Source organism: Chaetodon trifascialis, chromosome 3 (assembly GCF_039877785.1).
Source record: "Chaetodon trifascialis isolate fChaTrf1 chromosome 3, fChaTrf1.hap1, whole genome shotgun sequence".
Classification (NCBI taxonomy): Eukaryota; Metazoa; Chordata; class Actinopteri; order Chaetodontiformes; family Chaetodontidae; genus Chaetodon; species Chaetodon trifascialis.
The window spans coordinates 13,391,535-13,413,895 of NC_092058.1; the positions used below are offsets into that span (position 1 = coordinate 13,391,535).

General features: G+C 39.4%; 3 protein-coding genes across 3 annotated transcripts; all 3 read left to right on the forward strand.

The window, feature by feature from the left end:
- Positions 1 to 892: 892 nt before the first annotated feature.
- On the forward strand, positions 893 to 4,174 carry LOC139329408 (tumor necrosis factor receptor superfamily member 4). Its single transcript, XM_070959719.1, has 7 exons — positions 893 to 974; positions 1,154 to 1,264; positions 2,580 to 2,714; positions 2,822 to 2,888; positions 3,007 to 3,278; positions 3,362 to 3,466; positions 4,032 to 4,174. Exons 1-7 carry the CDS (start codon positions 893 to 895, stop codon positions 4,115 to 4,117), a joined length of 858 nt encoding a protein of 285 aa, XP_070815820.1. The 3' UTR covers positions 4,118 to 4,174.
- Positions 4,175 to 9,837: 5,663 nt separating this feature from the next.
- On the forward strand, positions 9,838 to 13,170 carry tnfrsf18 (tumor necrosis factor receptor superfamily, member 18). The gene is made up of 7 exons (XM_070959821.1): positions 9,838 to 9,964; positions 10,108 to 10,233; positions 10,395 to 10,526; positions 11,309 to 11,417; positions 11,504 to 11,574; positions 11,718 to 11,843; positions 12,654 to 13,170. The coding sequence occupies exons 1-7, from the start codon at positions 9,838 to 9,840 to the stop codon at positions 12,806 to 12,808; spliced, it is 846 nt and encodes a 281-aa protein (XP_070815922.1). The 3' UTR covers positions 12,809 to 13,170.
- Positions 13,171 to 14,909: 1,739 nt separating this feature from the next.
- arl8ba (ADP-ribosylation factor-like 8Ba) lies at positions 14,910 to 21,488 on the forward strand. Its single transcript, XM_070959822.1, has 7 exons — positions 14,910 to 15,107; positions 19,180 to 19,260; positions 19,375 to 19,448; positions 19,574 to 19,667; positions 19,800 to 19,867; positions 20,352 to 20,422; positions 20,526 to 21,488. Exons 1-7 carry the CDS (start codon positions 14,985 to 14,987, stop codon positions 20,573 to 20,575), a joined length of 561 nt encoding a protein of 186 aa, XP_070815923.1. The 5' UTR covers positions 14,910 to 14,984; the 3' UTR covers positions 20,576 to 21,488.
- The last annotated feature ends 873 nt before the right edge of the window (positions 21,489 to 22,361 follow it).

Sequence of the window (22,361 nt, forward strand, 5' to 3'; positions counted from 1 at the left end):
TGTTTGTTTACATAATAAATAAAATGCATCTTAATATAGATACAAAATGTAGATTATTTATTTCATATCATTTAAATGAACTCATGTATTCAATCATTTGCTATAAAGTACCATCATCAAAACCTACATTTTAGTTAAAAGTTGAGTCAGATATATAAAGGTGGTTTGAAGAACTGGATCACCATATAATTAATTAGTGGAGTGTTTAACAGGTGCCTGGTAGAAAGACACATCTTCCCTCCTTCATCATGAACCCCAGTCTGCTCATCATGATGAGATTTTCTTTGTGAGAGGCTTCTTATCTGTTGCATAAAATTGGTATTTTTTTTTTACTTCAAGATCATTTTACAGAGACAAAAACAAGTTTGCAATTTATCGTTTAAAACACTATGGAAAAGAAAACTTAAAAAAAAAAAAATCACAACATAACAGAGATGAATTAAAAATGTTGAATGTGAAAGTTGTTTCTTGACCTTTGGAACAGTAGCAAGAGGAAAAAAAACTGAACTCAAGGTCCCGTTTCTTGCTTTTTTGAAAGGTTTGGAATAACTAAGTAGAGATTTTCTGTTCATTGAAAAAATCCCTTCAAATCCTAAAACAGATAACACATAGAGGGAATAATGTAAGAGTCTTAACACTTATTATCAGCCTCATTATTTTCCTCATATTCCTGTTTTTTCATTGCCTTTGGAAGTATCACAAGTAAGACATGATACGTTTGAACACCTCATATGTAAAAGAAAAAGGAGAAAAATGGGTGATGAGCCACTGTCTTCTCAAGGCGTGGGTTCTCCTTTGTAAAGGTGAATCCCTCACAGTCTGCGGTGTCTCACTCTCCCTCTGCTGTGACAGACTGTAGGAAGCAGCACTGGTCTCCACTCAAGAACTGAACATGGTTCTGCTCAAGCTGCTTCTATTCACTTTAACTTTTTATGGATTCGCTGTTCATTTGGATGCCATCATTTGCCCAAAAGGTAAAGTAAGAGTTTCTTGTACTGCGCTACAGTTTTCCTCCTCGTTCTTTATCGCGGCCTGTATGTAACATAAGGTACTTCCGTCTCTGGCTGTACTGCTTCCTCATGTTCTTCACGTGCGTTGTGTATGCTCTTGAGATTAAAGTGCATTGTTTTTGTTGACACTGAATTAATTGAAGGTCAAAAAGTAAATCGTTATGGCAGTGGCTGTGAGGACTGCCGCAGAGGATCTTACCAGCCTGTAGAAAATGACTCCAAGCAGTGCATGGTATGCAGAAAGTGTGATGCAGGTAAGTGTTGAAGTTACACAAAAAATGCAGGTGCAAAACCAATACATTCCACTCATTTCCTAACATGTTTGACTTTAAAGAGAGCACATGATCTGTTGTAAATGTCTACTAACTTCCACTCTTCTGTCGTTCATTTCTTCTTGCGGTTGTCTCATTTCTCAGCGGCTTAACTGCATCGCGCGTTTTGTCAGGATGCGTTACCTGTGCGCTCCCGGCGCATGCAGGCCGCGCGTAATGCCATCGTTTCCTCTTCTCACAGCAGTAGATTTTATGCAGTTTTTACACATTCACCCCCATCTTGGTGAATATCGTAGTGTCCCCGTGCGCGTTTGTCCACGTATGATGTGCTGTGATGTGCGGTCAGGTGAGCCGTCGTGTGCGTCAACCCGGTCAAGCCATCCGCCGCTTGGATTCTGGAGCGTGGTTATCATTGCTGTTAGGTTACCGGAGCTGAGAGCGTGCACAAGAGGACGAAACCACCATTTATCACATTTTATATACCAAATAAACACATTATAAAACACACGATTTATTAAATAGCTCTCAAACGTCGCCACAACTCCACATTTGATGAAACTGTTTCCATGATACCTTTGCCGAGAATTGCAATGAATCTCTGCTCCATTAATCCCATTTTAAGTAGTATCACTGAACTTTGCTGTACATGAAATATTTGAACTTTCATCCACATTTTCTCTTAAAAGGTTTGCTGAAATTTCCAATGTAATTTCATGATCACCCACACTAAAACCACGTGGAGTTATTTTAATGTGCAGCGTTTGCGAAAATTCAAGGAAAAGGCAGCTCAAATCACATTCTCACACTCATCAGTTCTGAATATTTGAACGGTCACCAAATATATTTCTTAAGAAGTTTAAAACTTTCAGTGGATTCCTGTTCAGGATGCCACTGGCCATGACCGTGTCACATTTGGAGCTATTGTAATGGGCTAAAATTAACAGTAAAGTCAGCTCTTATGACGTTATAACATTTGGAATTTTCTCACATATGAACAGTCACAGAACCAGATCTTAACACGATTCTCTCGACCAACCAAAGGTGTGACTTCATCATTCACATTTTCACATTTATAGTGCTGACCCTCCCTGCTTTGCTAGCCATAAAAGCAGAAATAGCTGATGAGCCCAGGCCTACATGTTACTCTCAGGCTACATACTTCATTAAATTGGTTCATAAAGCATGTGTTTCAATTTGTCCTGAAGAAGAAAGCTTCTTTTTTTCCTAACAAACTGGTTGGTTTTCAAGTCTCAATCTGTCGTTAACGCGGAGATTTATTTATTTATTTTTGTTACAGGATCAGGAAGTGTTGTTAAAGAGAAGTGCACGAAGGAGTCAGACACTAAATGTGAGTGCCGTGGAAGATTTGTTCCAAGCGACAGTGATTTCTCCACTTGCAAATGTGCCATTGGATTTGGACTAACATTGGGAGGTACTGAGATGGATCACACAGCTGCAAGAAATATGTCAAAGCTAAAAACAACCAAAAAAAAAAAGTCTTTTTAATCATTCATTCTTTTTCCTCTCCAGAATCTCCAGAATGTTCAGAATGTCTCGATGGATATTTCAGCGCGTCCATCGACTCGCCCTGTCAGAAATGGAAAGAGTATGTCCAATGTTTTATTGCATTTTTCAAAATATGCATTAGATTAAAAATGCAATCTCAACAATGTCATAAAAAAATATTTGTTATTCACAGCTTAACCTTGTATCCTTCATTCTAGATGCAAATCAGCAGGGGTGCGTGTCAATGGGACCAAGACCTCAGATGTCATCTGTAATGAGGAGTCGAAGAGTAACGCTCATGTCACTACACCCACCACATCAAACAAAGTTGTGTCTCTCATCACACGCTTGATATCCCACCGTCCACATGAGGGGGCCCAAACTCAGAAGATGCACACTACTACCACCACCACGTCTGCTCCAGGACCCACCGTCACCCCAAAAGACAAAGGACAGCCTTTCTACACTTCAAACGCAGGCAACCACATTGGTAAAACATTTGCTGCTTCTGGTGGCACAACCTGAGATTCAAAAGGAATATTAAATAACCTGTAGCTTGCTTGTCTTGTTCAGGTATGGTCCTCCTCATATTTGGAATCGTTGGACTGCTTGTACTGACCGCTGTGACCTGCAGGCTGCACGTGGCTCCCTACATGGAGAGGACACCAGCAGTACCACGTATGTTGCAGGGACTCCAGGACTCAATGCTCCCGGCCAGAATTGGTCTGACACATGTTAAACAAACAAGACCATAACACGTTAATTTGTGAACTTTAGAGGTGCTGGTAGGCTCATTGTATTACCTTTGAACAGAGAGAGGCTAGCTGTCTGTTTCCCATCTTTGGGTGACGCCAAGCTAACCGGCTGCTGGCTGCAGCTTCATATTTCCTGAAAGATATTGCAGCTGCAAATAACCACTTTCTGTGTAACCTTAATACTTATTACAATGATCTTCTAATTTATCTAAATCTCAGCAAGAAAGCAAATAATGCCTTCAGTTAATCCCTTTGACCATTAAACTCCTTCCACATACTAAATTTAAAGGCATTTTTCTTGCATATGAATGTTTTTTTGTTATTTTTTTGGTCTTATTTTTCAGTGGTTCATATGAAATCGCCCTCCTGTGCTCCTTCCCTCTAGGGTCTGTACCAGATGTGCCCAGAAATCAAGGAATATGCATGGTAATTGTGGAGTGTTGTGCATATTCATTTTTCATTAATTATCCTTAAATGTTTGTTTTCAGAAAATGAGTCACTGTGTCGGAGGCCGGTAGAAGAAAGCGGTAATGGTAGTCTGTCCCCTCTCAAGCCGAATCCAGGGGAGCCCTGAGATGAAACTGTCAAGTCTGTCAACTGTGAATTTTTGTATCAGGTAATCATCATATGAATATTTCACTCTGATCAATTACAGTGTTCTTATATTGTTGGTTTTACATTAGAAAATACATCAGACAAAACTATTTACTCTATCTGTGTTATAGCAGGTGTATTCGCAGTCCGCATGTGGTTAATATTTGACGTTTGTTTGTTCTGTTGTGTTGGAATTTTTGGTGAATTATATGAAAGATTTGTGAGTCTCATACTTTTTGTCATCAAGCAGTGAAACGTAGCTTTTACTACTTAAACTGTTCTGCCTTTTTAGTATGATAATGTAATAAATAATTCACTTTCTGTGTAACTTTAATATTTATTACGTATTTGGATATGCAAATTTTTGTATAACAACCTCAGAGGCCACTAAACGCCTTATAGTATTTTCAATACTTATCCTTGTCACTCCTGCTAAAATGCACATATATGCATATTTTTTGTTGCTTTTTAAGCCTTACAATGTTATATACTGTGAAATGGTTTAATGAGGCAAGTGACACCTTTCTGAGAAATATGCAGTATGAACAGTATTGTAGTAATGACAATGACAAACAATACTGTTAATAATAATGATGATAATACAAACTATTGTGAACTACTGGAGAGCCTTAGAAAAACATCCCTTATCACTTTCTTCATGCAGTCTTTCTGTCGCTATTTTTGTCATATGTTGTTTATTCCACTTTGTTCCACTGGTAGCAGGTCTGTTAAACTGAGAACAGTAAAAAAAACAAGCTTTCAGTGGTATGTGGGGTTGGGGGAGGTCCCCACTTGTGGAGTTAAATGTGTCTCATTTTTTTTTCTTCCCACTGAGAGATGTTTCCTCTCATGTTTTCATATCCGCCACTGGAAAGATTAATATTGTAAATGTGAAGACTTTCATGTTGTTTATACCTCATTGGAGACTTTCCCCTGATCAGTACGGTGAGAGGAGTTATGAAAGCGTGCCCTCGTTATTTTATTTTCATGTATGTTTTGCTAATAAATGTGATACACAAGCTGTCAGATCACAGGTGGTTGTATGTGTACCTGGCTGGCACTGCGTGACTAGGAAAAAACTGCTCTTTTGTTCCAGCTGCCGCTGTTATGTTGACAGTGCCCTCAGTAATTTTGACAGTTGGAATACAGAGCGAGAAAAGAAATGACAGGGGAGAAACAGGGGTGGATGAAGTATTTATATCCTTTACTTAAGTAAAAGTACCAGTACAACAATGTAAGAATACTCTGCTAAAAAGAGTTAAGGTCAAGCATTTGACTTGAAAAAAGTACAGGAAGTATTACAATGTACTTAAAGTATCAGCAGTAAAAGTACTTGTTCTGCAGAAAAATGGACAACACAGTATATATATATATATACATATATATACACACACACACACACACACTCACATATATATATATATATATATACACACACACACACACACACACACACACACACACACACACACACACACACACACACATATATACACACACACACATATACATATACATATACACACACACACACACACACACACACACACACACACACACACACACACACACACACACACACATATATATATATATATATATATAGTTAATACTGATGCATCTGTGTGTTATGTGTTGTTTAGTATTTTACTGTTATAGCTGCTCGGAGTGGAGCTAGTTTTTACAGAGGAAATGTGTCTTTGTTGGAACTGCTAATGACTCATAGATATCTGAAATGTGACACTGAGCCCCAAGAAGACACTGCTTTGATGTTAGAGGTCAGAAAAGAAAAAGGTTGGAAACCGCTGGTTTTGACCATTGTATATTTTCATGTAATATATTAATCTGAGAAATATCAGCAACTAGAGTATATCTACAAAAGTAGTAAAAGTTCCAAGTTCCTCAAAATTGTACTTATATATACTATTTGAGTAAATGTACTTTGTCACTTTCCACAACTGTTAGTCACAGCAAACAAACTGTTGTCTGTTTTCAAAGTGCACCTTGATGGCCTGAGAGTATGTGAATAAAGGCTTTCTCAATAAACTCGTCTTTTTGTGCGGCTGAAGTGAGTACGAGCACCTGTTACAGAGCGTGCACATACACTGCAAGCTGTTCCTGCAGATACTTTCAGTAAATGTCGGTGATCCAGGAAGTTAGTGTGTGTGTGGTTTCAAAGAAACATACAAGACATGAACCAAACCCAAAATATCTTCCTTGTAAAGTACAGCAACCTAACTTGTTGAACGACATGAATAAATGCCACTGGCTGATAATAGCTGCGACCTCACTTGATGCAGTTTACTAGATTTCAGGCACCTCCCCCTCCCCGGTGCACCTCAAACCTGTAAGCAGACCGTGATGTATAAAATCAATGGAGTTCCCCTTTCAGCCAAAACATGGCTTCCAAGTAGGCTAAACTCTTTTTATGTGTAATTTGTGTACAAAGCTGTGCTTGGTCTATGGCTGTCACGTTTCACATCAGAGAAAGATCTCTGGACTTCTCATACTTCTGCATTCAGTGCCCTCAAATGTCACAGCTTAACCTTTCGTAAAGTTTTATATTATCATGTTGAAGGATCACCTATAGAGAGACAGAACATGTCTTTCACCCACCCTCATCACAGAGCGCACAGTGTGGGTGGCACTTGCAGTGCATTTCTAAAAGGTAATCCAGCTTTCTGCAGTGTCTGTATTGCCCTTTGTGGCTATACGATGACGTATACACCGACTACTGTGGAGGACTACGTGTGAGTACATCTTTGGTTACGTCACATCCTGAGGGAGGTTTCAAACATGCGACCGTGTGGTTGTGCGTGAGTGTGAGTAACAGAGAGAAGTAAACGTCTGTGACACTCTTGGCGCTACGGTTCTTGAGGGGTGTGAATTCAGCTGCCGGCTGCCCCTGAAACTTTTACCAAAACACATGATTTTGCGTTACTGTGCACTGGGCTGTAGTGTAACGTGGGCACTCACGCAATGCAAATGAGGATGACGCCAAACATGAGCCTCTACTGTCAAAAATTTACAGGACCACAAGCCATGCATCAATATTAATCACTTACTGAAGGCAAGCTATCAGGTTGAGTCAGATGTGAGCTCATCAGCAGAGTTTAAGCCCACAACACCTTTCTAAAGCTTAGCGACAACAGCAGAACCACAATACTTGATTGTTTTTATTATAGAATTCCCTGTTGATTATTTTATGATTATTTAATTAATAGTTTGGTATATAAAATGTCTGAGAATCAACCAACTGTATAAAACCCACAGATATTCAATTCATAATGATGATAAAAAGAGAAAAACTCCTCAAACTGGACAAGTTAGAACCAGCAGTTTACACTGATATTCAGATTTGCTGTTCATTCAGTTTCCACCTATTTCATTAACAAATCATTTCAGCACCACTTAACAGTTTGCTGCCATTCCAAGGAAAGTCCCCAACTCATTCACCAAAATGTCAACAAACCCAGTCACACTTTATCTTCAGTAAGATTACAGCAGTCATACCAGTGGTAGAACAAGGACTCTCCTGCTTTCAAAATCTTGCTTAAGTAAAGATACAAAATTTGCATTAGCATCAAAATATACTTGAAGTACCAAAAGTAGAAGTGCAGAATAGCCAAGTTCTGAATAATATAATACACACTGTGTATTATATTACTGGATTATAATGATAATGCTGCATTAATGTGTTCATTAATGCTACAGCTGGTAAAGGTGGAGCTCATTTTAATTACTCTATATGCTGCTAAGTATCTTAATTTATAAGAATACAGCATAATTGACTAGCTGATTTATATTTTGTATTTATAATCTGTGTCTGCAAAGTAACTAGTAGCTGAAGTCATCAATTAAATGCAGTGGAGTGCAATATAAAGTAGTACGATTACAGTATCACAGCATCATGCATTTCTAACTAGTATTGCTGCATCACATGAGTTACTGTACATGATCTGAAAAACAAACCAGTGCCAGCTTAACCACATGTCACACTTTACATTACTGTAAACGAGGGCTTTCAGTCAGCTCAAGGTAAAAACTCACACTTAAAAAGCTGGAGGCCAGGGTTAACACATTTGTGATACTTACATCACACGACTCTTTAAGATCTCATATGATGATCAATACTTTTCTTTGTTTATAACACTTATTTAAACCAGTGATCTTAGCCCTGTAGTTTTTGGGGTTGCAGGTGAAAAGCTGAGGAAAACTCCATGCAGTGGGCTTTAGTAAGATAACGGGTGGTGTAAAGTTAGAATTTACTGCTTTACTGCTTAGTTGCTTTAGATGAAATTCTGTTGCTTTTATTGCATCTTCACCCTGCATGCTGTGGGTTTTTCCGTTGAGTCATATGCTGAAGATGGTAATTGCTTCAGTTTATTGCCTTCTTATGATATGGGATTTACCAGTTATTGCTGTTCACTGTGTCATTTGAATTAATTTATAGTGTCAAATTTTGCATTATGCTTATGAAGTTTATATACAAAAAGCCCTGAAAAACAGGATCACAGCTCATCTGATGTCTTGTGCAACAAACCACTCCTTAATCATGGTAGCACACCACACTTAGGTATGAGCTGAGCTTATTTTAGTAGAAATGAATAGCAAAAATGATAAAAAAGGACTAAACACTGGGGGAGCATTTGGCAGCACTAAGTCTGTTACTTCAGGTCATCTTCAAGTGGTGTGTTATTTACACATGCATACAAAGGAAACCCACAGTCGAACCCAACCCAGGCACAGTGCTTCTTCAGCATAGCACTCTTGATAGCTTCCTCCTGTCAGGTGTCCGTCAAGCTAAACCTTCGAGAGATTTTCAGGAGTCAGATTACATAGATGTAAAACCTCCAGATTCACTCCTATTTTCAGTCTTGCACTCATGATGAGTTGTTATTTTTGTTGGCTGTCTAGGAAAGGAGCCCTCACAGGCAAAAGGTGGCCAACCCTGGAAATCAGAGACAAGCAGACCATGCATCAATATGTGACCAAACCTGAAACCTGGAAATTATTCTTGTTCCAAAAACAAGAGAGAAGAAAGCATCCTGTATCTTTATCATGTGTATGATCATAAAAACTGCCACTAATCATGGTTTTAAGGGTTTGGTTATGTTTCTGTAGAGCACCATGTGCGTGCAGATGGTGGTTTAACTTCGTCTGCTTTGTCATCACTTTCTGCAGAAGCATCAAAAGCTAAGCCTTTGACAAAACCTGAAACAACACCTCCAACACCAACACACCCTTTATAAGAAATCCACCAGAAGGCAGACCCAGAATAGTGACCACCAGTTGATGCCTCAGTTTTGTCTTTATAAGTCTGTGCCACTTGTTCGCACCGCCTGTGCTCTCTGCTTGGATGCACACACACCTGGCTCCCCTCCTAAAGCCAAGCTGAAAATCCCCTCTTTAGATATATAAGATAAAATATTACAATAAAATAAAGTCACAGGGGACATCTAGTAAATCCATATCTGTAAAAAAGAAAGAAACGAAAAACTAAATACTATGTCAGTCAGTTCAGAGGCTACATGCTGTTAAATCACCAGCTGTTTCCAAAAGTCGAAAGTGGTCTTTCACTTCCTGAACTATTGCACATGCCTCACACAATGTTTCGAGCTAACCACACTCACATCTGACGCTGACGTCAGCAAGCAGACAGGATAAAAGTCTGAAGGCACAAGCAGAGCACTGGTCACAATGATTCCTCAGAGCCTTTCCCTGGCACTTACATGTGCATTGAATATTTGGATTATAGAATACGCTGCAGGCTGTGGCGCTCGACAGACGGACATCAATGGCCGATGCTGTGACCTGTGTCCCCCAGGTAAAACTCATAATTCTTCCTTAAAATTTTAAGATAAAATATGCTTATATAAAATGGTAACATCTTATATCTAATCCTTATTTTGTCTTAATTGCAAATTCGTCTTATGCAAATTCTTAAGAAACTGATTTCTGATTTTGAAGGTACATATATGAAGGAGTTCTGCTCAGATCACCAGCAATCTGTCTGTCACCCCTGTAAGGCAGGAACCTATTTGAATCAATATAGCATCTTTGACAGATGTAAGGAATGCCGATCATGCCATCAAGGTAAGACTGAAAATAAAGAAGAGGGGTTTGATTTAGAAAATATCTCTCTGAGGATCTCGAGTGAAACACCTGGCAGTTATGCTGACACTGCATTTTGGATCAGAGATAAAACACTGTTATCACGTGAAAGTCCTGTGGTTTGATTTCTTGTCTCTCTGCAGTATATGCAGAGAAATGTACACTGACCGCAGATGCTAAGTGTTCGTGCCGCTCTGGTTTCCTGTGCTCCAACAATGTGTGTTCACGCTGTGAGGAAAACAAATGCGTCATAGGGGAGAAACCGAAGAGGACAGGTGAGGATGGGCAATTTTTTTGTAGATGAAAGAAATGCGTTGTGGCAGCGGTGTGTTTCAAAATGAATTGCTGCTTGCACAATATACAGTTTTCCATGGGTATTTGTGGGTGCCATGCCTGTAAATAAATGTGGCTCAGACAGAGCCATGTGCTGGAAATGTAGGTTGGATTAACGTTCCCAAACAGCTTTTTTCATTGAGGCAACAGCACTTTATTTATAATGGACGCAAATAAAAAAAGCTGATGTTTGAAAATGCATGTAAGAATTTGAAATGTCTTCATATCTCAGCTCACACACACAAGGGGTCACATAATCATTCAAATGCTAATGCTTTAAATGAGTAAAAAGAGAGTGGCTCATAACAATGTCAAGGAAGCTCAGCGACAAAAAGTTTTCCAAAGTGTTTGCCAAGTTTTTCATTTCTTAGGCAATGCAAGGAGTGATGACTACCATGTGTTTCCGTTCCGTGATTGGAGACGAAACTCAACAATGATCTTTGGGTGTATTTGATAAGAGGAAGACAAAACATGCTTAACATCACGAGACTGTTAGACTGGAGCCGTGCAGAGAGCAAGCTGTGGTTTGACATGAACAGGACTAAAGGTCTTCAGCCTTCAGCTGCGCTTTGAGTTGAACGTTAATGCTAACATACTAACATGCTCTATCTATCTATCTATCTATCTATCTATCTATCTATCTATCTATCTATCTATCTATCTATCTATCTATCTATCTATCTATCTATCTATCTATCTATCTATCTATCTATCTATCTTGCAGAAAAAACCATGGGTAAAGACTTGATAGAATATTCTTATGAGTGTGAGCCCGCATGCCCCGATACTGCGTATTTTGATGTGAATGAGGATATCTGCAGGCCACGAATACAGTAAGACCCTAAAACTCGAGCCACAATAATAATCCCCCATAAAAGGATGTTAAATGACTGTAACATAAATAAATTCTGGTCAACAGGTGCAGAATGCTTGGACTTGTTGAGCGGTTTCCAGGGAACAAAACCCACAATGCAGTTTGTGATAGAGATGGTATGTAACCATAACTGCAGCATCGTCTGTTTTTGATGGCATTTTGTGGGTGGAAAATAAATGTTTTTGCCAAACTGTACACATACATAACGACAATACAGCTGAACTGTAACTAACTTGACTGTGATTTGATGTTTCACCAGAGACGCCCGGACCTGCTGGAGACTTCATTCAGGTGTTCCTTGGCATTGGCTTTGTTCTGCTTTCTCTCACCCTCCTTGTGCTTCTGTCTCATGCCTGTATAAGGAAACTAATGAAACACAAATCATGTAAGTGAGCAGGTACTAAGATCTGATCTGAGCAGATCTGGAAATAAAGATAAACTGTTTTTCACTTGTGCAGAGCCTTGAAAAAAGTTTTCACCCGGCCCGGCCGAAGTTTTCATGTTTTATTGTTTCACAACTTGGGAAATCAAAGTGGATTTAATCACTCATGTATTGTGCTCATGAGTGAACAGCGTCTTTCATGTCAAGCCACAAAGTCCTAATTGGATTGAGATCTGGACCAACTCTCTACTCAGATTCAGTGTTTTAAGACAATAAAACAAAAGCTTCCAAGGGAAGATGGATACTTTCTGTAAGCGCTGTATTTCACAGTATGTATGCATGGCTGCACATTGTTGTCCTTTCTGATACAAGAAGATTCAAGCTTAGTGTTGGTAAATGAGATTGTTTTCTCTGATCAGATAAATGTGTTTCCAGATAGAAAGTGGAGAGAGAAATGGGTAGAAAACAACATGGTTACTGTGGCTCAGAGTCTCTGAAAGTCTATTTTTGCATCTGCTTTCACTTGGATTTGTGCACTATTTGTTCTTTTGCTACAATATTTAATCATTTTTTAATACAAAATACAAGTAAACTTTCATAGATTAGTTAAGATTAAGTAAGATAACAACAAACACCAAAGGCCTACAGTAAGAATTTACTCATTATACGCACATTTATAACAAGCAGCATGCAGATGAGATACATCAATGGAGAGCAATCAAGAATATGAAGCCTGTGACATGACCACAGTGGGCTTTTCATGACGATGCTGATTTTAAAATACCTGTTTTGTATTCATTCCCTCTGCTTCAGATGATAATCCCACGGGAATGTTAGCAGTCGCTGCCAACACGAGCGACTTTCACCTGTCAAAGGAGGAGAGTGGCTTCCAGCTCATCATCCAGGATGAGTCCAAGGACAGCGACAGTTTGGGCCAAGCGCAGATGGAAAAAGTCGACACTTTCTGACAACAAGTCTGGAACAACGCCACAAGCTCAAGCACTAGAAAAATATGAATGGTCCAAAGAATCAGTAAATGCACACGTTTGAATATTGAGAAGCCTGATAAGCTAAAAGATGTGGGCTTGGGGATGGTTCGATCTCTAGCAGGATAGATCTAGTCATTACCACTATTGAGGTGCCCCTGAGCAAGGCACTTAACCCTCATCTGCTCCAGTGAAGCTGCTCAGTGTTTAGCAGATTTGATGTCCAGGTCTGTGAGTGTAACTCTGAGTGTGAAGCAGAAGTAGAAACAGGAAATAGTAATGTCAAAATAGCCTCCACTCTTAGTTGTTTCTTACAGATGCCCCAGTCAGGGCTGAGGCGTGACTGAAAGGATTGTTTTTGTAAATAAAAAAATGAATAAATGTTTTCAATTTTCAAAAGATTTCCGCTGCTCTTTTTCATCGTCTCACAGTGATTGTTAGGGCCGGCGGCCTGGCTCCTCCTGCCACACACAAAAAACACTGATCCACTTTGGACACCTGCCACATGTAATCCAATACTAGCCGATTAGCGTGTCCAGATTATATTACATATGTCTGTCCTGGAGTGTGATCTGAGTGACCCATCCAGGCATTTAGTGCTTATTATAATGTGTTATCCGGTGGTGACATTATTTTTTTGGGAAAAAAAAGGAGGGAAGAAAGAAAGGAAGATGAAAGATAGACATTGGCTGTAATTTGGATTACTGAATTAGGATGGGCACATATTTATGTATTTATTTAAAAAAATCAATGTTTAAATTAACTTTCAGATCAGAAATGGTCCATTTGATTAATTCGCAGATGTTTTAAGTTTTTTTTTCACATTTTGGAAACTTTAACTTTTAAGCATTTGGAACTTTAAAAACATCCCACCTCTATCTGTTCAAATGTTTCTGTTTATGAGCTCCATAAGAAAAAACTTTTTATGCAGCTTATGTTTGTATTTGTAATGACTTTTTAAAAGTTGCCCTCTTCTCTTTTCACTCCATGACTGTAACAGGAAAAGCTACCCTTCACCCGAGCCTGACACGACCGTGAGAACGGATCTGCTCAGTTTATCTTTCACTATCAATTTCTATAATTGTGGTTATAGCATCACAACAGCTTGCTTTAGTGTTTTCTCTTGAACTTTCTTGGGATTTCTTTTCATCATAATATCATATGAATATCACTGTGATGGGATACCAACAAGTTATGATGAGAAAATTTTGAAAACACGATCAGAAATATGTCATTATCAGGGCCACAACCAGAGATTTCTGAAATATCAGCTTAATGAGTTCTACTTTTTTGGATGATAATTTTTTCTTATTTTTTGCCTGATTTTGTTAAAAAAAACAAACAAAAAAAACATAAAAAATAAAGATGGTTATAGTTACAGTAATGCTATTGATCAATTCTAGACATATTTCTTTAAAAGTGAATGTAAATATTGTAAAATAAGATATGGCAAGATAAGAAGAGATAAGACTTTATTCATTGCGCGCCAGGGAAATTCATTTGTTACAGCAGAAGACCAAAAAAGGACAGGAAGAAAAACATGTATAAAATCGCTAAACCTCTTTGAGGCTCTTTAAAGGATATTTCTAACTCTCTTCTTTCAATGATGACATCGCTGTTCAAACACATTTTTAAGTTGCACAGATGTAATAGATATTAGCATGTGATGCATCTTTCCACCCAAGAACAAAGAAAGAGACAAATGTAGTTATATGTGACCATGTATACCACAGGGCATGACATACTGGACCCCAACCTGTGGTTTGGCCACAGATTATTGTCCTGGCAGGCTGCTTTAAAAGTTATTAACCACCACATTACCCAAAATACTGAGGGCAGGACCTCAGTGTCTTTACTGGAACAGGTAACACTGGTCCCAGTACAATATTCAATGCAGCATTTTTTTAAGTAAAATTTGTTATTCTTCAGTATTTGATTTTTTTTTTTTTTTTTTGTAATCCCCGAAGTTTTAATGTGGTTTTTGAACATGGATGCATTTCCTCCATGCGCCGGTGGGGGCGCTGTGGGGCGCGCCTTGGCCGACTGATCATATGACACCTGACTGCGTCCCACTTCCCTTCCCCGCTGGAAAACGCCACATCTGACAGGGAGGGAGACACAGCTACAACAACAGAGGAGTTTGGACAGCGACCTCAAGATGCTGGCACTAATAAACCGGCTTTTGGACTGGTTCAAGTCTCTGTTTTGGAAGGAGGAGATGGAGCTGACGCTGGTCGGCCTCCAGTACTCGGGAAAAACAACATTTGTAAACGTGATCGCTGTAAGTGTTCAGCTGCTAGCCACCTTGCTAGGGTTGTGCTAATACCATTAGCCGTAATAATGGGATAACAGTTACCAAGCTAGGTCTGTGCTACACTGTCAGGAATTTGGGTCCAAAAACGATGTCCACAAAAACAGACCTGAGACTGACTCAGGTAGCTGCTCCTGAGTCAACAAGTCAGCTGAGCTAACTAGTTTGCAGCTAGTGGATCCAAGCTAGTTGCTTGAGTTAATGTGTAAGGATTGTTTAGCACGCCAAACCCAAACGCAGCATACATACTGCGTTACTTAGTTGTGACTTGAAACTGTGGGGATCGTTTTATACTGAGTTCAGAGCTGTCAGCGTTTTTCAGACACTAGGAAGTTAACTCAAAGACATGTTGACCATTAAGACAAGTCAACATTACAACACAGTGGGTCACTTCAGTCTGCTTCCCTGCAACAAACTGACCTTCAGTCCATAGCAGAAATGTCAAATTACAAAGAGATCAAACTGGAGCTGAGAGAAGAGACACTGGATCAGTAATCTCTAAACTTTTTTTATTTTTAATAATTATTTAGAACAATATTTGCCTCTTAGTTATTGTTGGTGTTGATGCCTGAATGCAGGTGGCCAGTGACCACAAAGTGTCCGATCCCTTCAATGCACCATCAGAAAGTGACTGGATTCGTAGTTTCTAAGCATTGTTCAGTTAAATGTGTAACTTAAACAGCAGTCAGTGCCTTCTGTATCTGGCAGAACATGCAAATTGTGCTGAAGGTACACAGGCACTGTCTTTCGCTGTGACTGAGGCTGGCAGCCGTTTCTCTTGTGCAACTTTTGCAGGGGTTTCTCAAAGCTGTTGTTTCTGGTGGAGCAATTTATCATTGGCTAATTGCTAGACAGCAGCAGAGTTTGTAGCAGCACATTGTGAAAAGTATGCAAAGTTTCATGGCACACATGCCTTTCACTCAGTCAGCGCTCCCTGTTGACCCATCGGGTTTTAATAACAACAACAATAATAAGTTTACTTATACAGTACCTTTCAAGAGCAGACGTCACAAAGTGCTTCACAAGAAAACACATAAGGGACATCATAATCAGACAACCAGCTAAAAATGAGGCAGGAACAAAACTAAATGAATTGAATAAAAGCATCATCCTGTGGCGTGCAGTGGAGAACAAAAATCCTACTTTAAACTTAGTTTTATCAGGGTCTGCAGAGAATGAATGATGTTAGAGGAAGAGATATGAAGGAAATGTTTGCCCCCAAGATATCCATCAAATGTTTCTAGTCCCTCCGTCAAAGCTTTTGAGACTTTGGCAGTCTGCTGTCTGTCCTCTTTCATCCTCTTATTGCCATTGATTTCAACTGGATTTGGAGTTTTAGGTTTGATTATAACCCAGATTTCAAAAACTGTGTGAAACGTACATAATGCGGTCATTTGCAAGCAAACTGACAACAGTTTTACAAAGTGTTTCTCCTTCATGCAGTCATGTGTGGTGAACCTCACTCCATCCTTGCTTGTGAGCGACTGAGCCTTTCCAGGATGCCCCTTTCATACCCAATCATGATACTCTCACCTGTTGCCAATGAACCTGTTTACCTGTGGAATGATCCAAACAGGTGTTTTTGGACTTTCCCAGTCTTTAGTTGCTCTTGTCCCAACTTGTTTGAAACGTGTTTCTGGCATTAAATTCAGAATAAGCGGATATTTATTGATGAGGCCAAACATTAAATATATTGTTTTTGTACTGTTTTCAATTTAGTTTATGTCAGAAAAGATTAGCAAATGATCACATTCTGTTTTATTTATGTTTTACATGGTGTCCCAGCCTTATTGGATTCAGAGTTATAGATATCAGTGGCAACACATCACTGGAGCTGAAACTGTTGATGAGTCAATTGATAGGAAGAATAATTACTGCAAGTATTTTAATTACTTAATTGTGCAATTTCTGTTTTCCTGAATGCAAAAGCTCCCAGAGGATTTAATGCTTTTCTGTGCTTTATGGAGACTGAATGAATGTCTTTATGCTTTGATGTCATCTGGTGTTTTAGGAAACTGTGACAGACATTTTTCACAATTTTTAGACATTTAATAGACCAACACACTAATCAATTAATCAAGAAAATAAGTGATTGAGTAATTAATGAAATACAAAACTCCAGTGGGAATTTGAACACAGCATTAACTATTACTCCCATTGTTGATGTGGAAAGTGTGTTCAGGAGAAATCAAACAACCTGTGCAAATTTTATTCTGCATTTAACGACAGCGTCCACACAGAAAACTTCACAGTTTGTCAGTTTGGACTGTAGTGCACTCTGGGCACCAGCACTGTTGGCTGACATACCAGGGCTGGTGTATGAGGAGGAAGTTGGGTTTGGGGTTGGAGCATAACCCCGATCCTTCCTCCACACTGTAGAGATGAAACATGCCCGACCAGCCTGTGGCACAAAAGAGCGAGTGAATGGGTGCAGTGGGGGTGGTTCCTCCTCCCTCGGTCATAAGACCGCTGCACTCATTTCCACTTAGCTTCATCAGGTGACTCCAGCAAGTCATGTGCTGTGAAATGGGTGTACAGAAGACAGTGCATGCTTGCAGGAAGGCGGGTAGAAGGAATACAAACAGCTTGTGGGTTTTGAAGTTAAAGGGGAATGCCGCTGACTCTGCATGCTGAAGTGCATTTTTCTTTCCACTTCACTTTGCAAAAATGAGAATTCACAGAAGCCTGAACATGTGGAAATGCAATATTCAGCTTGTTTGTCAGTTTGGTGAAAAGTGATGTATTCTGTGGTACAGCCCCAATTCCACAAAATAGTTGTGACACCGTGTGAAACATAAATAAAACAGAATGGGATAATTTGCGAATCCATTTTGACATGTACTCAATTGAAGACAGTGAGAAGACAATACTTTAAGTTTTTGCCTCATCATCATTTATTTTTGTAAATATATTCTGAATTTGATGCACAAACATGTTTCAAACAAGTTGGGACAGGAGCAGCTAAAGACTGGGAAAGATGTGGAATGCTCCAGAGACACCTGTTTGGCTCATTCCACAGGTAAACAGGTTCATTGGTAACAGGTGAAAGTGTCATGATTGGGTATGAAAGGGGCATCCTGGGAAGGCTAACTCTACGTTTATACGTAGCAGGGTATTTTGGAAAATGGATATTTTGGCTCCTCCGTTTTCAAAAATAACATCGTGCACACAACATCGTTTTCAAAAGTGTTGTCGTTAACATGAACCCGGATAAATCCGCCGTCGAGCGCATCATAACTATGCCAAACCTATGGGTGTGAGTAAACATAGGTCGCTCACATGACGTTAAGTATTCAGTCGCATGTTGTGACGTTTCGGAACCTAAAACGCCGTTTTAGTTTTTAAAAATGATTGTTTTCCGTGGAAAAAAAAAAACTGTTTGCGTGTAAACGAGAGGCCAAACCGCATGAAAACATATGCGTTTTCCCTAAGTGTAAACGGGGTCTCAGTCAATCACAAGCGAGGATGGAGCGAGGTTCACCACTTTTTGAACACGTGAGTGTCTAAAGGATATTAATACATGGAGTCAGGAACACTTTGTATTATTTATTTTACTCAGCGTCCCAACTTGTAATGAGAGTTGTTCACTTGTTTTAATTTTGAGAGAACATGTTTGCTTTTCTCACATATCAGTCCCTGTCTTTTCCCTGGTTTGGATATAGTTACACACGAACTTGATTGTCATATTTGCAGCATATTGTTTTTAATGACTAATTTTGACTGTTTAAACCTAAATGACCACTATTAGACTTTGTCTGAAGCAGCTGCACAGCCACTTCATGTGTCAATAAAAGTACGCAAAAGTGTAAAACAGATCTGGTGGAGCATCAAGTACACTGTCACATTTGGCTCTCCGTCCTCTTACCAGCCTGGAACATATGTGTGAGTGAAGTGGCGATACGTTAGTCTCCTTAATTAATTGATGATGTGCATGTGGATGGATGCCCATCTCACCCCACATATACTCTCTGCAGTAAATTGCAGTGGTATTATCAATCAAAGTCACATTAGACGTGACCTACATTTGTGTCTTTCCTTTCAGTCTGGCCATTTCAGTGAAGACATGATCCCTACAGTCGGGTTCAATATGAGGAAGGTCACCAAAGGAAATGTCACCATCAAGGTATTTTTACTTTAACTCATAGTTGGTGAAATGAAAAACGCTCAGTGGTTGTACAAGGAGGACATAATTGCAATTGACATCTTGAAATGTGATGATGTGCCCTTAATTGTGTAGATCTGGGATATAGGAGGGCAGCCACGCTTCAGGAGTATGTGGGAACGCTACTGTCGGGGAGTTAATGCAATCGTGTGAGTATTATTATTTTCAAATTGAATGACAGGAAATTGAACCAGTGCTTGGGGTTGAACTGGACGTGACATATATGTTACGTCAAACACATTTTTCTCATCGTTTCCATGCTGCTCATTTTTAGGTACATGGTTGATGCAGCAGATCGAGAAAAGGTTGAGGCATCCAGAAACGAGCTTCATAATTTATTAGACAAACCTCAGTTGCAAGGAATTCCTGTAAGTGTTTTCGTGAAACCAGTTTTAAGATTTGTATGATTTGTGCACCCGTCATTCAACGCTTTTTTAAAAAATGTGGTTTCTCTCAGTGCTTGCAGCAGTTGCAGATTTCCATTGTAATATGTTTTTTAGGTTTTGGTACTCGGTAACAAAAGGGATCTCCCCACTGCTTTAGATGAAAAGCAGCTCATTGAGAAAATGTAAGTGTGAAAAATGATACAGAAACCTTAATGTATTTAATCTGATAACTGAATGCCTGGATCTGTCATTTTTAGTCATGAGTAACACATTGATGATGTTTCCTGTGAAAATAGCTCTGTTTAATCTTGTTTAGATTTTACTGGTAGAAAATTTGGGGATTTAATATTAGATTATGTTGATATCAGTTTGGTCTCTATATTGAAACCTGCTACTTATTTCTACTTTTACTTATCCTGTTACGCTAATGATAGAAAAATCAGGGTAATTTCCTCTTTCTTTTTTTTTTTTTTTCATTTTGTAAAAACTGGTGCGTGTTAAGATTTGGTTGACTGTAAAGAACTGGCTCCCCCTGCTGGCAAGTTAGAAACGTGCTGAGAGTTGAGCTGAGACCTTAGAGTGTGTCCCACAAGATACAGATCAGTGAGATTGATGATCAGTCATATATATGTAATTATCTGTTCATGCACCTTTGTCCCTTCAAAGGAATCTTGCGGCTATTCAGGACAGAGAGATATGCTGCTACTCGATTTCCTGCAAAGAGAAAGACAACATTGGTGAGTTTCAGCTTGTGGGGTATGATTTTTGTGTTCGCTCCAGATTCGCGTGGGGGATTTTTCAAAAGAAACTGATACTCCGACTGTGTTTCTTTGATTCCAGATATCACGCTTCAGTGGCTCATCCAGCACTCAAAATCCAGGAGGAGCTGAAACTGCAGGAGTTGTTCTCCAGCTTTGTTTGCCATGTTACATTTATGCCACACCCCCATCACTCTGCAATGATGTACAGTCTCTAACTCACATGCTGCACTGTTACGCTCATGTCACCCTTTTCCCCCCTTTTACCTTGTTATTCTTTCACAAACCCTGAGAATGCACTACTAAAAATGCGATCCTGATACCAAATTTAAGGAATGCAGTTGGCATTATACATCATGTAAAGCTGTTTCCTTTAACTTGGAGTGAGAACCTTTTTTCTGATCTGCCTTTCTTCCATTCAGGCATTGCCCAGTTGATCATACCCAGTGGTTTATAACACTAGTCGTGGGTAAACAGCGACACAGATCTTGAAGGAGGGTTGATTCTGTCAAACGGGCCTCTCATAATGAAAAGGTCTTTCTCACACAGTCAGATATAATGCCAGGAGATGGCTGATGTGGACATGCAGGTTTTTCCATTTCTGTCGAGCTCTACTCGGTAAATGTCTTTGACGATCGTCGCTTGATCAGGTTCTCTTCTTTCAAGGAACACGTCTGTCGTTTTAGAGTATTGTGCATTTAAGCGAGTCAATTGAAGCAGGTCTGTACAAATATCAAGCTTTGATTTTTACTGATGTGAGATGTGCGTGTATGAATATATGATTCTATTTAAAGTCTGAATGTACTAAAAGTAAAGCTGTAGGGGATCGTGTGGCTCACATTGGCCTCCGTTTGGAAGCAGCCTCGGTGAAATGATGTCCTTTGTGCTGCCTCGAGGCTGAGACACTGGCAGAATTTAAAGTGCCTTGTGCAATGTCTCTCACCTCTGAAGCAAAGCAGCATGCAAGGTGTGCCTACCTGGGTAGAGTTTAAAAAAACACCACTTCAATATATTCAAGAAATAAAAAGGCATGCTTTTTAATTTACACATCGTCCTGTGATTTGTACTGTTTGAATAGACTGCTCAGTATGGAAATACCACTAGTAGCTAAACCACAATGTAAAAACAAGGACCTCTGCTCAATCTGAAGTTGGTTGGTGCTTTGCAGCCTATTCTTTGACCACAGCTCCATGTGATAACAACAGGTCCAACAAAACTTTTAGGAGAGTCAATCAAGAACACCCACACAGTCCTGATAAGAGGTCTAATCAGGCAAAGTGAAAACAACTGTGCAGGTTACGCCACAAGTATTAAAATACAACATTAAAATCCCTCACATTAATGCAGACGACCATTAAATTGGCCTGATTAGATTAAACATGCACCAACTACTCAATTGACTCCTCTAAGTTATATTTAAATTGAGTTTTGATGGCCCCGTGTGATGCGTTGGCTGTTTCTCACAGTCATGTGTCAGGGCAGGAAAAGCACAGGCTTAATTGATAACATTCGAAACACCTGTGCTCCAGTTAGGCGGCATAATTCCACAGTCCTGGTGTTATCCATGCCGGCTCACTGTCATAGTTCACTGATGGAGCTGAGCCATCTTTAACGACATCATTTGCATCACCTGGTCTTTTCCTGCTATTACAAGTCAAAATGGCTATATTGTTATCTTAGCTGGTAGCCCAGTTCATGACCTATTTAAAGAGCAGATTATGGTCCCAAACAAGAGTCACAGCAATTTGTTAGACTGCAGTTTAATGTTTTCTTTTTATAAAAGTGTGCTCATTTTTGTAGTGCAGCCGTTGTACTCTTTTGACTGATCTAGTAAGTGATTTGTTAGCAATTACCAAAGCAAGCATGTGCAATCTTATCAGAAAAATCTTCCAATATTTATGATTATGCAGCTTAAAAA